At 40.2% G+C, this 16,803-nt stretch overlaps 1 protein-coding gene across 4 annotated transcripts in view; it reads left to right on the top strand.

Moving 5' to 3' along the window:
• Positions 1–1,641: 1,641 nt before the first annotated feature.
• The window catches only part of LOC123991263 (protein AF-10-like), an 84,618-nt gene continuing 69,456 nt past the window's right edge, over positions 1,642–16,803 (top strand). For 3 of the 4 annotated variants that reach the window (XM_046292689.1, XM_046292688.1, XM_046292687.1), the window contains exons 1-2: positions 11,822–12,833; positions 16,095–16,174. In XM_046292689.1, the coding sequence (XP_046148645.1) occupies positions 12,671–12,833; positions 16,095–16,174 (243 nt within the window). In that variant the 5' untranslated portion in view covers positions 11,822–12,670. Of the gene's footprint in view, positions 3,399–11,821; positions 12,834–16,094; positions 16,175–16,803 lie in introns of those variants that run through there. The other variant, XM_046292685.1, reaches the window with a different exon arrangement.

Raw genomic sequence — 16,803 nt, 5'->3', positions numbered from 1 at the left:
TGTTTAAGGCTCTATCATGCACATGTTGATAATGGGTTGATATTCTGAGAGCAGAGCAGGGTGAAGCTGAGAGGAGAAATGTCACACTGTGCCATATCATCACTAAACTGCGCCCTGCTCCTAATGTAAAGAGGCCTTTAATGGGTTGTTAATTGTTGTTGTTGTTGTTGTGTGTGTTCGTGTGAGACAACAAGCATGCATATGAGATATATATGATCATTAATGATGACGGTTTAACCCGTACAAGTATATTTCCCTTGGTTTTATCGCTAATTTTGGTAAATTTACGGTATAGGCCTAGGCTTCGCAGCTCTCAGTGAGCCCGCAGATGATCTGGAGAAATGACCGGCGATGGCGTTATACGGACATGCAAATCATGGAAACTGTTTCTGAGGCACAGAGTCGCGGGTTAGAATAGCCATAGTGAGGCATAACATAGGTATAGGCTATATAATCTTTGTCTATAAATACTTTACCAATACTACCGAGTGGCGCAGCGGTCTAAGGCACTTCATCTCAGTGCAAGAGGCGTCACTACAGTCCCTGGTTCGAATCCATGCTCTATCACATCCGTGATTGCGAGTCACATAGGTCGGCGCACAATTGGCCCAGAGTCGTCCGGGGGAAGGCCGCCATTGTACATAAGAATGTGTTCTTTAACTGACTTGCCTAGTTAGATAAAGGTTACATTTTTTAAATGTAAAGTTGCAGAGGATTGTGGTGAGGGAAGGATGTAAGAAAAGGGGCGAGGGGGTGTGAGTGAGAGGGAGAACTTTGGAATTCTACATCCTGCCCTTGCAGTTTAATTCCATAACAATATAAAGAACGCATTGTTGGTTGGTGCTTTTCCACTAAGGAGCTCCAATGTACTTCGATTATTTGTGAAAGGTAGGCTACATTGGGGAGTGTTTTCTTTGTTTGTTTATTTAGCCTATTTGTTTGTTATTTTGTTATATTATTATAGGCTATAATGTCAACGAAGTGGTTGTTGTAATTGTGATGATTTACCCTATTCAATGGATGACTCCGTCATATTACCGACATAAGAACTCCAGTCTCACCTCCACAGAAAGAAATACACAACTTCCTGACTCATTTGTTGTACTACTCTGCTTCAGTCCTACACAGCGGTTCTATGGGCCATATATTATCATCAAGTCTTTAGGCGCATCTAAACCACTATTGCACATTCATTAACGTGTGTTTACTTAGCAGCCTGTGATCCAGGGCCAGGTACAAGTGGAAGAACATCCCGGCCTGTAGCTCCCTGCTGAGATCGAGGGCTGAGCGGTGTCAGCAGGCCGCAAAGTCGGGAGACCAAATGGCCTGATATTACTATCGATGCTGAACTCCACGCACCGTCATTAGGAGGTTTTCGGTTCCGCCTATACCGTGTGTGTAGCGTATATACGTGGTAAGTAGTCTACATGTACTAAGTAGGCAAGGAGGAAGGCACAATATGCATGAGACACTTGGTCTTTCACCTCTGTGTGTGTGTGTGTGTGTGTGTGTGTGTGTGTGTGTGTGTGTGTGTGTGTGTGTGTGTGTGTGTGTGTGTGTGTGTGTGTGTGTGTGTGTGTGTGTGTGTGTGTGTGTGTGTGTGTGTGTGTGTGTGTGTGTGTGTGTGTGTGTGTGTGTGTGTGTGTGTGTGTGTGTGTGTGTGTGTGGAAACTTTAATCCAACCCAGCCCACATCATGACTTTTCCCAATTGTACCATCTTCAGTGAACCGAGTTATCATGCATAAAGTATTCTATAGCTATTGAGGTGTGTGTGGATAATTGTTTTGCCTTCGGATGGACAAAGGAGAAGGGTCCTCTGTTTGCAGAGCTCCACCCTGAGGCCTGATCCGTGGGGATTACGGCTCTACCTCTCCAGCTCTGCCCGGCCACAGAGAGCCAAAGATAGCCGGGCTGGATAATGTTTGGTTGGATAAAACATATGGTTTGATCTCGCCTTGCAGATATAAAAACGTTCGTAGCTTCATCAATACTCATCAATACTTTATGCAGATGTCATCACTGTTCTGTTCGGAACATTGTCTGAAGTCACTCGGCCTGAAGAAGTTAGCAGACAGACAGAAATATAAGGCCTGTCTGTTTTCGGGTTGAGGGAATGTCGGCATAGCAAATCATTGAGTTTACAGGCCATCAGAATAAATCTCGTCTGATTGGACACTGAACGTTTTTAGCCCTTATAACACATATGTTTGCTGTCATAGGTTAACGATCCTGTTATGAATAAAACAATAATAATTAAGTAAAGTGACACGTTCACAGGGTCAGGGGGAATCATGTATAGGGCTATCAAAAAGTATGCAGAAATTGATACGATGATTTGTAGGCCCCTACTCATCGATCCATCTCCAATAATTTCTTAAATTGACGTTCCCTGAATTAATCAATGACGCGTAAAAATAAGGTATTTTTTTGTCCTGCAATAGACATTTAAATGATGTGATGATGCAGAAAAGAAGCATGTGCCCCATCGGATCAACCCAAAGGGCAATTAAAAAATGTGACAAAGTAGACTGAATGTTTTGTATTTAACCCGTTACCAAACCTATAGTCTTACAACCCATAGCCTAAATTCACTGATATTGTAGGCTAAAGACCCTCGAATCATTATTGTGTGTAACAAGGTAAATTAGGCCTACTGTGAATTTCATTTGTGTAATTTCAGGGTATGGGGAAACCTACAGCGCATATTTTTTTTATACAGGCCAACATTTTATACAACCTTAAATAATGAATCAAAATACAAAAAATATATATTATTTTATGTGAAACCCCAAAATGTATATTGAGTATTTGTTCATGGTCCGTGCTATTCCCCTGTGCTCTATATGAACCTCCCTATTGCAGCTCGGTATTTTCTTGCTCTGGATAGTGTTTTAAGTTCGACATTTTTAAACCACGCATTTGTTTACCCATTACACATTGTTTTCTTATATAAGCTAAACGTTTGGGCTGCTCTTTCGTTTTGTGTTGCAGTTCTGTAGCCTATTTAACATCGATATTCCTATCAGCTGCTACGGGCTATTCAGAAGTTGTGGCTACTGTTGCCTGCGTTTCTCCGGCCCATTGTGAGAGGAGCCCCCTCGGTCCCTCTCTTCTCTCCCTCTGAGCTCAGCCGGTCAGGCCGATGGACTGCAGATGACTCACGCCCCAGAGCGGCACATCAGCGTGCTGCACCTCAGCGAGCTGCATGGAAGCTCAATAATACCCGGGGAATACCGCGACCAGAGAGACCCGACTGTCAGACTAGCCTCCTGCTTTTCCCGGGGCGCACATTCATCACTCGGGCGGATAGATATGTTTGTTGTAATGTGCACGTGTGCTTTTGGCGAAGACATGGCTCCGCAAATGGAGGAGATTGGCGGATTAGAGCGAGTGGAAGGTAAGAGGACACACACACTTAGTCATTCACACACACATGCGCACGCACTCACACACGTCCGCGCTTTTCTCGGAAAACGATGCAGAACAAAGAACAAAGAACAAGAGTAATGTTTCCCTCTCGTTTACACTTCTAAAGCATTTTCTTGGCCTTTATAGCCTACAGGATGTGGTTGCGCTCAGGTATAGTCTATTTGAGAGACGTGTGAAGTGAATACGAAGATAAAAATACAGGCCTATGGGCCGAACAGACAGTAGAATATTTGAGGATTAAACAACATAAATCGGCCTCCCATTACGAACGTAAATGCAGTTATTTTAACAAAATATGCCCACGTGGAAATGTTGAGGCTCACGACTTTAAAACCTGTGGTGTAGCTATTATATTAGGTGTATGTGAGTGCGCGTGTTTCCCATGTGGGAAAACCACACCACAAAACGGATATCTGTCAACCGTGATTAGATAGCTGAATAACTCCCGTTTGTGTTTCGGTTGATTTCTTAAAAAGCAAACCCGTTGCTCTGAAAGTGCTTCACTCTACCCAAACTCTGAAATCACAAAACCTTAACCCTTGAAACCAACTTGCTTCTCTAACACCCAACTCATAGTGTTCATTTTATTAACCTTGTCCCTTTCCCCACCCTGCCCCAAGTCATTTGTCTTGCAATGAGTTTTATGGATACACTTGGTCGAGGCACTTGTAGATAGGCATTTTACGGCACAAATTCACTAGCCATGCCAAAACAAATAAATTATCTTTTTCAGATCCCCCCTAAGAATGCGATTTTACATGCAATCTGAGCCAGAAGTGTGAGCGTGTTGTTGCACCAGAGAGGAGAGGATGTAGGCCTATGTCCAATAGGTATGCAGGCTGTTGCCACAGTAGTGTCTGACGCATCACCACTGCTCCAGTAGATGTGGAGGATGTGATTTATTGTCAGATCTAAGCACACGACCCATTCCCTTGACCTTTCTTGAATACCACACGTTTTGGACGGAGGCTTATTTCACACACACACAAAACATGATTTTTCGTGTATATTACACATCATTTCGCGTGCATGTCATGCATTTTACTTTCTCATGTTTTTAGGGGAAGCTCAACATGTAGCTTGCAACTTAGTCTTTACTTCATAGCCCAATGAATTTACCTCTATACAATCTCTACCAGCTTAATAGCCCCGTCATGCTATTGTAGGCTGTTTTTATTTCAATCAATAATTTGATTGATGTCAAATGTCATTTAATATAGGCCTAGTTCTATACAATCATTTAATATAGCCTACATTACAATCAAACATAGACCATTATCAGTTGGTTACTTTATTTCATTGACAGTGGAGGGGTTACATAGTTTTAATTTCAGCATGATTATTTCATCAACATTTTTTTATAATAATTGTACATTTGATCTGACATTAATCCTCAATTATAAACAACAACATTTCAATCAACGAATTGGTGCATCAATTTTTGATGACCAACAATATTCGTGTGCAATAAGCTATTCATCTGTAAAATTTTAACATTCTTTCAAATCTAAAACATATCACAAATCACAGCACAATAAATGAACACGGTCTATTTTATGGACAGGGATATGGCCTGTAGTCTAGCGATTTGTTACCTATCAACGTACCAATAAATAATTCATAAGGACGCCAATGGGTTTTAGAATTAGGAAATATGCTGTGTGTAGCCTATGGATGGTGTATAGCTCTATTGTGCAACCCATTAACTAACCCTCCAGGCCTGAGGTTGTATAGGGACGTTCCCTTTCCACTCCGACCAGGCTGAGACACACCAAGGCCGGCTGCAGAGGGGCAGGACCGGTCTGGTAGTGTTAATTTTCAAATCAAATTGTACGTGTCACATGCGCCAAATACAACAGGTGTAGTAGAACTTACAGTGAAATGTTAACTTACAAGCCCTTAACCAACAATTCGGTCTTAAGAAAAATAATTGTTAATAAGAAAGTATCTACTAAATTAAACTGAAGTAAACAAAACTGCAATAATAAATAATTAAAGAGCAACAATAAAATAACAGTAACCAGGCTATGTACAGGGGGTACCAGTACAGAGTCAATGTGCGGTGGTACAGGTTAGTCAAGGTCATTTACATGATATGTACATGTAGGTAGAGGTAAAGTGGCTATGCACAGATAATAAACAGAGAGTAGCAGCAGCTAAAAATGGGGGGTGTCAATGTAAATAGTCCTACTGTAGCTATATGTCAACTATGATTTGGGAAAAAAGTATAAAAAAGCTAAATATGGAGATAGCAAGGCTAATTGTTAGACCATTCTGGTAATCCAGATTCATAAATTAAACAGTTGTGGAGGGTGTAAGAGCAAATGCACCCAATCTCATTCATGGGGTGTTATGGCCCTCCCCCACTGTCCCACGGTCTCCTCTCCCTTCCCTCCGGAAAAGAAAGGAAAATGCAGCTCTCTTCAGTCTTAGGTGCTTCCTTAGCTGAGAGAGAGAGAGTGAGGGTAATGTTTACTGTTCATTTTATTGTTTATTTCACTTTTGTATATTATCTACTTCACTTGCTTTGGCAATGTTAACATATGTTTCCCATGCCAATAAAGCCCCTTGAATTGAATTGAATTGAGAGAGAGAAACAGCATTCCCTACCCCATATGCCCCCCTAGGCAAAACTATGACAACATAACAAACAAAAACAGAAAATAATGTACTGAGCAAATATCAAATTGTCTTTTTACCAAATGATCATACGCCAGACCACGTATTCACCCTGCACACCCTAAATGACAATCAAACCAAAACAAAGGCAAAGTCTTGTCATGCTTTGTTGAGTTAAAAAAAACAACCTTTGACTCAATTTGGCATGAGTGCCTGCTTTACAAATTGATGGAAAGTGGTGTTGGGTGAAAAACATACAACATTATAAAATCCATGTACACAAACAACAAGTGTGCGGTTAAAATAGGCAAAAAACACACACATTTCTTCCCATAGGGCCGTGGGGTGAGACAAGGGTGCAGCTTAAACCCCACCCTCTTCAACATACATATCAACGAATTGGTGAGGGCAGTAGAACAGTCTGCAGCATCCAGCCTCACCCTACTAGAACCTGAAGTCAAATGTCTACTGTTTGCTGATGATCTGGTGCTTCTGTCACCAACCAAGGAGGGCCTATAGCAGCCCCTAGATATTCTGCACAGATTCTGCCAGACCTGGGCCCTGACAGTAAATCTCATTAAGACCAAAATAATGGTGTTCCAGCCGCCAGGACCACAAATGCAAATGACATCTAGACACCGTTGCCCTATAGCCCACAAAAAACCTTGGTATAAACATCAGCATCACAGGTAACTTCCACAAAGCTGTGAACGATCTGAGAGACAAGGCAAGAAGGGCCTTCTATGCCATCAAAAGGAACATCAAATTCAACATACCAATTAGGATCTGGCTAAAAATACTTGAATCAGTTATAGAACCCACTGTCCTTTATGGTTGTGAGGTCTGGGGTCTGCTCACCAACCAAGAATTCACAATATGGGACAAACACCAAATTGAGACTCTGCATGCAGAATTCTATAAACAATATCCTCTGTGTACAATGTAAAACACCAAATAATGTATTCAGAGCAGAATTAGGCCGATACCCGCTAATGATCAAAATCCAGAAAAGAGACGTTCAATTCCACAACTACCTAAAAGGAAGCGATCCCCCAAATCTTCCATAACACCTACAGAGAGATGAACCTGGAGAAGAGTCCCCTAAGCAAACTGGTCCTGGGAATCTGTTCACAAACACAAACAGACCCCACAGCCCCAGGACAGCAACACAATTAGACCCAACCAAATCATGAGAAAACAAAAAGGTAATTACTTGACACATTGGAAAGAATTCATTAAAAAACAGAGCAAACTAGAATGCTATTTGGCCCTAAACAGAGAGTACACAGTGGCAGAATACCTGACCACCGTGACTGACCGAAACTTAAGGAAAGCTTTGAATATGTACAGACTCAATGAGCATAGCCTTGCTATGTGCCGTCACAGCAGCAAGATTTGTGACCTGTTGCCACAAGAAAAGGGCAACCAGTGAAGAACAAACACCATTGTAAATACAACCCATATTAATGTTTATTTATTTTCCCTTTTGTACTTTAACCATTTGCACATTGTTACAACACTGTATATACTATTACATTTGTAATCTCTTTATTATTTTGGAACTTCTGTGAGTGTAATGTTTACTGTTCATTTTAATTGTTCATTTCACTTTTGTATATTATCTACTTCACTTGCTTTGGCAATGTTAACATATGTTTCCCATTCCAAGCACCATGAATTGAATTGAGAGAGACAGAGAGAGAGGGAGATAGATGGTCATGGCAATGCATATTGTAGTAAGCATTTCACTGTTAGTCTACACCTAGGAAGCATGTGACAAATAACATTTGATTTGATTTTAGTTTGATCACCAAGCAGAGGCTAACTAAAAGCTGGCTAACATGTGCCTTCCAGGAGTATCAACATGCCATATATCTCAGACTACACATGGCTGTGAAGACTCTCTGGCCCAGCTCGCTAATTACTCATTACATACCGTGTAATTATACGTTTGGCTTATTGTTAGAACCAACAGACAGATGACTGAATGAGGCACTGAAGCCATGCCATGCGTCAACTCATCCTCAGGTCCGTGCGATATAGAACTAGAACTTTGAGTTGGTGTGTGTGTGTGTGTGTGTGTGTGTGTGTGTGTGTGTGTGTGTGTGTGTGTGTGTGTGTGTGTGTGTGTGTGTGTGTGTGTGTGTGTGTGTGTGTGTGTGTGTGTGTGTGTGTGTGTGTGTGTGTGTGTGTGTGTGTGTGTGTGTGTGTGTGTCGTTGCATAATTATTATGTTGTTTAATTATTTAAAAACATGAGTGCAGACAGTATAAAACCATTTTGATAAATCATATATTTGTTAACAAGATACTCATAATGAACAACAGCCAGCTATGGAGGCGAGGCGAACAATAATGCAAACAATAGATCAAAAGAGAAGGTACTCGAGTAAAAAAGACAATTATGCATTTATAAAAGCTTTGTTATTAGTTGACCATACGTTTTCCACTCATCTCTGTCAGGAAAGCCATACGCCACAGCTTCATATGATGTTCGATATTGCAGCCTAACAATCGACACACAAATAAGATCCAATTTATTTAGTGGCCTTTTTTGTTAACGAACAAGGTTGTGTGTGTGTGAGAGAGAGAGGGGGAAGGAGGAGTTTATCATTACCCAGTCCTCCATCCATGATCTGAACATCAATTATTAACGGTGTTGATCTAGCGTCAATGTTCATCATACACAACAAGGCCGATTTGGCTGTCTGAATTCGGTTTGATGAAGGCTGGTCTTAACCAATCTTTTACACCTATAGTTTCTCACCCACCAACCTGGTTTACCCTCCACGTTATCTGGTTCAGTCTCCCCATAGACCCGATGTCCCATTCACAGTTTTGTTCTAGTTCTGAACTAGAGAGGATTTTCGACATGAACAGTCAAGTGTGAAATATTTAAAATGTTGCCTGCATGGGAAATAATTGTAAGACATGTAACATACGACAGAAGGTAAAATAAATAGGCTAATTATTTGGTCGAAATTGAGAAAAAAATGTATTTATTTATGTTGTTTGTTATATATTTTATATACATTTTCATAATTATACAGGTAGCCTATGCGATGTATTTCATTTTTTTGAGTTCAGTGATTACACAATTTGTTTTGAAAACCTGTTCCTTCGTATTCCACCATCATACCTTCTATATATAGTTCTTTACTCTGCAGTTTTCCCACTTAATCCCCACAGCCCTTAGGCCTCCAGGCTGCATGCAAGACAACCCCCATCGCCATGAGTGTCGCATGGAACAGGACAGTCATGCAGTGTCATGTTGGTTTAATGTAGCCTATGGTCTCTGCCCGTGTTAATAAGCAGGCTCTCGACTGAACAGAGGACTGACTGCCAGATACCGTTGGCCATCATTTGTCTGAAGTGGTAGCCAACAGTGGGAGGGGCTGAGGAGACCATATCTAATACAATAATTCATAGATGGTAGATGGTGTTTCCCAAATATCTTTAGAGGGATGGTATGCACATTCATAAAAACACCCAGATGCTGGACTAGAGGGTAAACTGAGAAAGACCCAGCTTGGCTTCGAAACGCTGCCCAACCGATGAAAATAAACGTTGAAAGTTGCCTACCAGGCATATTTATTATTGAATCATTTCACAATTTCATTCACACAACATTGAACATTTCTTAGTCTTTTAACCATTTGCCCAATCATTGAGCACAGGCCTATAGACGTATCCTACAGTTAATGGAACGTGACAAGCGATTCAAAAGGGTTGTGTAAAGACAAAGACAATATATAATTATATGGTTTACTAAATTTGGTTAAAAAAACATATAGGCCAAGTGTAAAAAAAGAGAAGAACATTCTTTTTTTAATGCATCGTTTTGGAAATGTGAATGGGGTCAATTCGTTTGAAGTTTTTCTCATTTTAAAAGGGTTGCATTTCACAGGGGCTGAAGTTTGGAGTCAGCAGAACTGTTTCTGCTATGTTACCGAGACCCTGACAAATACAATATATCATCAATTATATTCTAAACATGTGAAAAACCTTACCTTGAAATATATAACATCTGAGAGCAAATCCAAGAAACCAACCGCAATAGTTTTTCAGCCTTTGGATGAATTTGGATCCTAGTCATAAGAAGCATGGCACTGCATGACATAAAACATATTTGGGAAAGTTGGTCAGATGTAGTAGAAATGTCTCTCTTTAGCAGTTACAGTGTACTACATCAGTGGAGATCAAATCTGTCATGTCAGGGTTAAACATGAGGCTCACCCCCATGTCTCAAACACTAACCACAAAAAACTATAACAAGTCACATGAGGTGTGGAACTCCCAAAAACATTTTACATGGTCAAATGTGATGTTGATACAAAAAGACATTACAGTTCACTAGGCTATTTTATCAAATACATTTAAAAGTGCATGCAAGGTTAGCCTACTATTTTCTGAAAAATAACATATCGGCAAATAACAAACATAGACCCAATAACAGAATAGGCATATGTTTGTTATAGGCCTATATGTTATATGTGTTGGCTAAATTATAGTTTTCTACAAAACAGCATATATATTTGACACTGACCCCTGTGCCATCAGTATGCATCATTAAAATTAAGCCAATATATAACCTCGCTATATAGTTTCCATTAGTAAACCTGTTATAGGGGCACTGCATTGTAATAGGAAGCAGCGCAGAAGTAATTTCCTCTCGCCAATGCATGAACCCTCTTCTCTCTGAGCACGAAGAGAGCACATGTACGGGAAGACTTAGACTTAATCAAGTGCAAGTTGTAAAAATAATTTGCTATTTCAGTGTTTCAGTAGCCTCCAACCCTCCGACAGCTGCCCCCCTCGCCTTCCTTTGTTCTCGCCAACTCTAATAGGTTTTCCCCGCCACACACAATTCACTTTTTTTTCCTTTTCCTCCTCTCTTCCCCTTTTCCCCGTTTTGTGCGGAGCCCAGTGTGGACTGGAGCATTTGAGCAATTTGAAATTAAAGCCAACAATAGGGAGACCACTCCCGGGGACCTCTCGCTCTCCACATTACACGGAAGACGCTCGTGTGCTCTCCCACATTATTGGCAAGTCATTACGTTTCTCTGGAAACCAAACCGGGAGCGAGCGGGAGACTTCTGAGGGCTCGCGGACGGTGATGCAAGCAGAATATATCCATGCACAGTGCAGTTTCTCTGATTGATTCAACCAAGATTATGTAATTAACAACGTTCAAAACAAAAGTGTAATGCAATTGTGTTTAAAAAGTGTGCTTTTGCATTTCATGTGTGTAAAGTGGAAGTAATTTACTGAGTTCAACATTTAATTTAAATTAAAAATATATATATATTGATTTGACATGCCCAGTTCTGTTAAAAAAACATTTATTAGATTATTTGGGATTTATTTTAGCTCATAATTTGACTATTGAGTCTTCCAAGAGTTAAACACAAAAATACACATGCAAACATATTAGTTCAGCTCCATTCATGCTTTATGTAGGCCTTACATGTTTTTCTCTAATTTAAGATTCTAGCAGTGATGTTTGAGAGCAGATTTGACTGTATACAATTATCCCACTCATTTTAACCCCGGAGTAATTCCACATACATTTCTCCCTCACTGTGCCTATTCCTTAAACCATTTTGCAACACACACACACACACACACACACACACACACACACACACACACACACACACACACACACACACACACACACACACACACACACACACACACACACACACACACACACACACACACACACACACACACACACACACACACACACACACACACACACACACACACACACACACACGGGATGATATATAGGCCTAATTGGAAAGGCAATGTCAGTGACACAAACAAACACTTATGTTTTATTCAGGGTTAATGTAAAGGCAGTGGGCATTGTCAGATGTGTATAGGCTAATAGTGTTTGCAACCAACAAAAAACCTGGGCCATGCATGCATCATGCAATTCACCATGAAACGTTCATATGCAAATAGAAGTTGACCTACAGTGTAGTGTCTTAGTGCTCAATGAATGACATTATATTCTTTGAAAGCAAAATTATGTCTAGGTTTTCTAAACATGGTTTTAAACTATAGGCCTTGGCTACATCTTTAGCGCTACTTAAAAAAATATTTAATGACAACAATAGCCTACAAACAATAGAGAAATCGTCATAGGTGTTTTTGTTATGATAAGGTATGCATAATGCCTCATGTTGGTATTTGGTGGATACAATGCTGCCAATCGCAATTCACCATTTGTAAAAACCACGCATGGCAGTAGCTGGTGTTACAAAAGTTTCCAAAGCAAACACATTCGTTTTAAAAGGCCATGTGGAGTCAAAATGGCGCCACGCAAACTGGCAACACTCTTTGAGCCAATCACATCCATCCTTTCTGCGCTGTCACTGGCCATTCGTGATTACGCACTTCCACTTTCCGACCGGCCGCTTCTTCTCGCTCGCGCGGTGTGTATCCTTCGCTGAAGTGGAAAAAATACGGTGTCGAAACGGATTGTAAACACGACTAAAACATGACATTTCGGCCAAGTGAGACCAAAAGCGTTGTCACAGTGGGTAGATGAGGATCTTCTGCAAAGGTTTAGGCTCATCTTTGTTGTCTTCGCATGTTCACTTTCTCCGTAGATGGTCTCCGGCGAGCTGTGCCTGGCAGCGGACAACGACTTTTTGGCAAATAATATGAAGGAGATGATTGGAGGTTGCTGCGTGTGCTCAGACGAGAGAGGCTGGGCAGAAAACCCTCTCGTCTACTGTGACGGTCACGGCTGCAATGTTGCAGTCCATCAAGGTAAACACCGAATAAAGTCAAATGCAAGTAACATGAAATTTGCTTGACTAACATCCGATAACTAACGTTAGCTAGTTGCTAGCTAGCTCGCTAAGGCTAACTATCGCGGTTGATCGCCTGCCATGAAGCTGGCTAGCTATCAACGTTAGCTGGGGTGTATTCATTACGTTGATTCTGTTTTAAAAAATGGAAGCAAACGGAACGAAACGGGGAGTGATCTATCTGCGTTTGTCCAGTAGGGATGGTCGTTTTCTATGTTTGCTTCCGTTTGGTTTTTAAACGGTAAACGGTTTCCGTAATGAATACTCCCCTACTCTAGCTAGTTTTGCTATTAGCTAGCTAGCGAACTATTCAGCTAGCCAATAGCCAAGGTTATATTGTTAGTTAGCTAACTTTAGTTATATTCAATCGAAAGTTATGCGCGCGTGTAGTGTGGTAATGTTAATCATTGGGTAAGATAAAGTAGCTAACATGTTGTTTAAATTCTACGAGTTGTATAGCCAAGAAAACATTACAGCCTATCTTGACAACTACAGACATTTGTTACTTTAGCCAACTCCATACCCACGCTACCTAGCTAGCCTTCCTGTTTAGTAGGTATGGAGTTGGCTAAAGTAACTAACATTCCTGCAGCTGTCAACATTGGCTGTAATATTATCCTGGCTACTATTTGTAGAATTTAACAAACATGTTGGCTACAAGGTCTTACCCAATGATACACATTACCACACTATCAGTGATGATAGCCAACTACTAAATCATATTTGCCCAATATATTGTGAGATAAGTTTTGTAAACAATAGTGCCATGCGGTTAGGGAACTAGCTAAGTTGTTATACAGAAGGAACCAGACTGTGTAGCTAGCTTAAGATTGTCTGCAACACATTAAACCCAAACAAGACAGATGGTTTCACAGATCCAAACAACAATGTCAATGGTACTCAAATTCTGTTGACAAAGTCACAATCAGAACTAGGCTTGACTGACTCTGGTATCCAGTCAATACTGGTGATTTTGGCTTTGTGAGAGAGAAACTCGTGATCATTGTCATGCTTCGTTTCGTAGTTGTCATAATTCTGGTGAATTGAATATCTGGCCTCTTACACACAACTAAACACACCTGTTTGTACATGCTTTAGACCCTTGTTATTAAATACCCACCCACCCATTCGTTTTAAATATGAATTAATTGGGTCAAAATTATTTACATTTTTAATTTAACATTTATTTAACTAGGCAAATCAGTTAAGAACAAATTCTTACTTACAATGACAGCCAAACCTGGACGACGCTAGGCCAATTGTGCGCCGTCCTATGTGACTCCCAATCACGGCAGGATGTGATACAGCCTGGATTAGAACCAGGGACTGTAGTGATGCCTCTTGCAATGTAAACAGTGCCTTTACACCTCTGTGCCACTTGGGATTGTAAATGTAATCTGTAGCTAACCAACACATTGTGACACGATTGTACCATTCACTGACTCCTCTGTCCACAACAATATAAACATTACCCTTTTTATTATCAGTGGATTATTTCTGTTGATTAGAGCTGTCCCGACAAAAAAATCTTGGTCGACCTGAGAGTCGTCCTGTTCTTTCAACCAATCGATTGGTCGAAATGTTTTAACTTATTTTTCCATATATAGATACACGCCCTATGTGTTTGAATAAAATAAACTACATATGCATTGAGCTTGTCAGATGCTTTAAGCACACATTTTGATTAAATAATTAAGATATACATGACTTGAGAATTAGCCCGATGGTCACATTGTATAAAAAAAAGTGAGTGCCTGTGTGACTAGCACATGTTGTCTCGCTCTACTCCCTACTGCTGCAAAAATGCACCCCAGCACAACAATTGTATATTCCTCTGTCCGTGCTGAAGCTGCAACACCATTTCAGCCATTTAGTTTCTTACTTGTGTCTGACTGACCAGTTCTGTTACTGGAGTCCCTAATTTGTTTAGGAAAAACATTCCCTATTCCCTCAGCCCTTGCTCTCTTTGTGAAACATGTAAGCATACCATGCATGTGACCATTAGGGTCTGACCTATAGCCTGTCATAATCACATCAATAAATTGGTTATAACAAACTCCAAACACAGTAACACGTGACAGCAAAATGGATGCGGAGGATGTGAAAAAGAAACCTGAACTGGGTGGATGTTTACTGGTTGCTCAGGAGGGAAAGGGGAAGTCAGATCTGTGGAAGACATTTGACTTAGTTGAGGAAACTACTGGAGATCAAGAAAAAGGAAGTTATCAGAGCACACGTTGTGTGAGTATTGTGTGGCAAACAGTTGCTGTTAGATTACAATATTATAACTTTTTCTGACCATTTGGAACAGTGTAAACAACACTAAATAAATAAGTGTACCAGAGAGTCTGATCTAACAACGACAAAACATATATATAAAGCCTTTATTACAGCAGACTAAAAATAGATGCATGCATTAATTTGCTGTTTATTGCATAGTGTAATTATTCAATGCTCTCTTTGATATTTAATTTGAACTAAAATGCTTGGTTGCATTTCAAGCATGAATGTCTCGTATGCAGTTTGATGTCATGAACAAATTAATTATTGATACATATTGAAATATAGGCCTAAGTAAGTTAGAGTATAAGACTTAACAGGATGTGCTCTTAGGCCTACAAGTAATACAAGGCTACTAATGATAACAACATTACATATTATTATAACGATGATCATCATAATAAGGAGATCAAGAAAAAGGAGGATATATGAGCAAGAGCTGCATGCATATTATTTTACATACAGGTGCTTTTACTTTACAGTATCATTTTTCTGCCTTTTTGGAACAGTGTAAACAACACTAAATTAGTTATGGGTGGTCACAAGCCATCAAACAAAGCCGAGCTGCTTGAATGTTTGCGCCAGGAGTTGCATAAAGTCACACGACATCAATGTCAAAGACTGGTGGAACGCATGCAAAGACGCATGAAAACTGTGACTGAAAATCAGGGTTATTCCACCAAATAATGATTTCTGAACTCTTCCTAAGTTAAAACATTCGTATTGTGTTTAAAAATGAAAATGAATATTTTTTTAGCATTTTTCGAGGTCTGACAACACTGCATCTTATTTGTTATTTTGACCAGTTGTCATTTTCTGGACATAAATGCCATGACTATATATATATATTTTTTTTAAATCACGTACATTTTATTTTGCCCATATTTTGCAGCCCTAGTGTGAGAGGTTATTGTGGTTAATAACTGTGTTCTCTCTGCAGCGTGCTATGGCATCGTGCAGGTGCCCACTGGACCCTGGTTCTGCAGGAAGTGTGAATCTCAGGAGAGAGCAGCCAGAGTGGTGAGTCTGATCAATAGAATATCAACAATGCATTCTCAGCACTGTATTTTATGATAGAGCTTCCACTCGTATTAAGCTGATACTTTACAGGAAATTATGTGGTATAAATAGGTACTCTCTGGCACTTACTTCAAAGAATTCAACACAATTGGCAACTACCTGGTAGAGCTGGGACAGTAAACCAAAAACTATTGTTACCGACCATACTGATCACTTATCGCAGGCATTTTGCATATGTCGTTCATTACAGTAAGTAGCCTATACTAGAGATATGTGAGTTTTGAACTTAAACATATTATGAACTTAAACTTACGCTCTTTGTTATCACATTAATTCAGGCAATTTACGGTGATATGGATTTTTGTCCATATTTCCCAGCTCTACTACCTGGCAGTAAATACTACCATGTGGTGCTTGAATTAACCAATCCAAAAAAAACAAGTACAACATTGGTTAATATTACAGTGACAGAGTGGGTCATGTCCGTGGAAGCAACAGGCATGCCTAAGACGCACCCCAGCATATTTCTCATCCTGGCTGTAGAAATGGTTAAACAGTGGTGTCATAGTCTCTTATGATATTGTGTGGACAAAAACTGTCAGGGATCTTGAGGGATGGCATGCATCCTG

Source organism: Oncorhynchus gorbuscha, linkage group LG12 (assembly GCF_021184085.1).
Source record: "Oncorhynchus gorbuscha isolate QuinsamMale2020 ecotype Even-year linkage group LG12, OgorEven_v1.0, whole genome shotgun sequence".
Lineage (NCBI taxonomy): Eukaryota > Metazoa > Chordata > Actinopteri > Salmoniformes > Salmonidae > Oncorhynchus > Oncorhynchus gorbuscha.
This window is presented reverse-complemented; position numbering and strand designations above follow the sequence as displayed.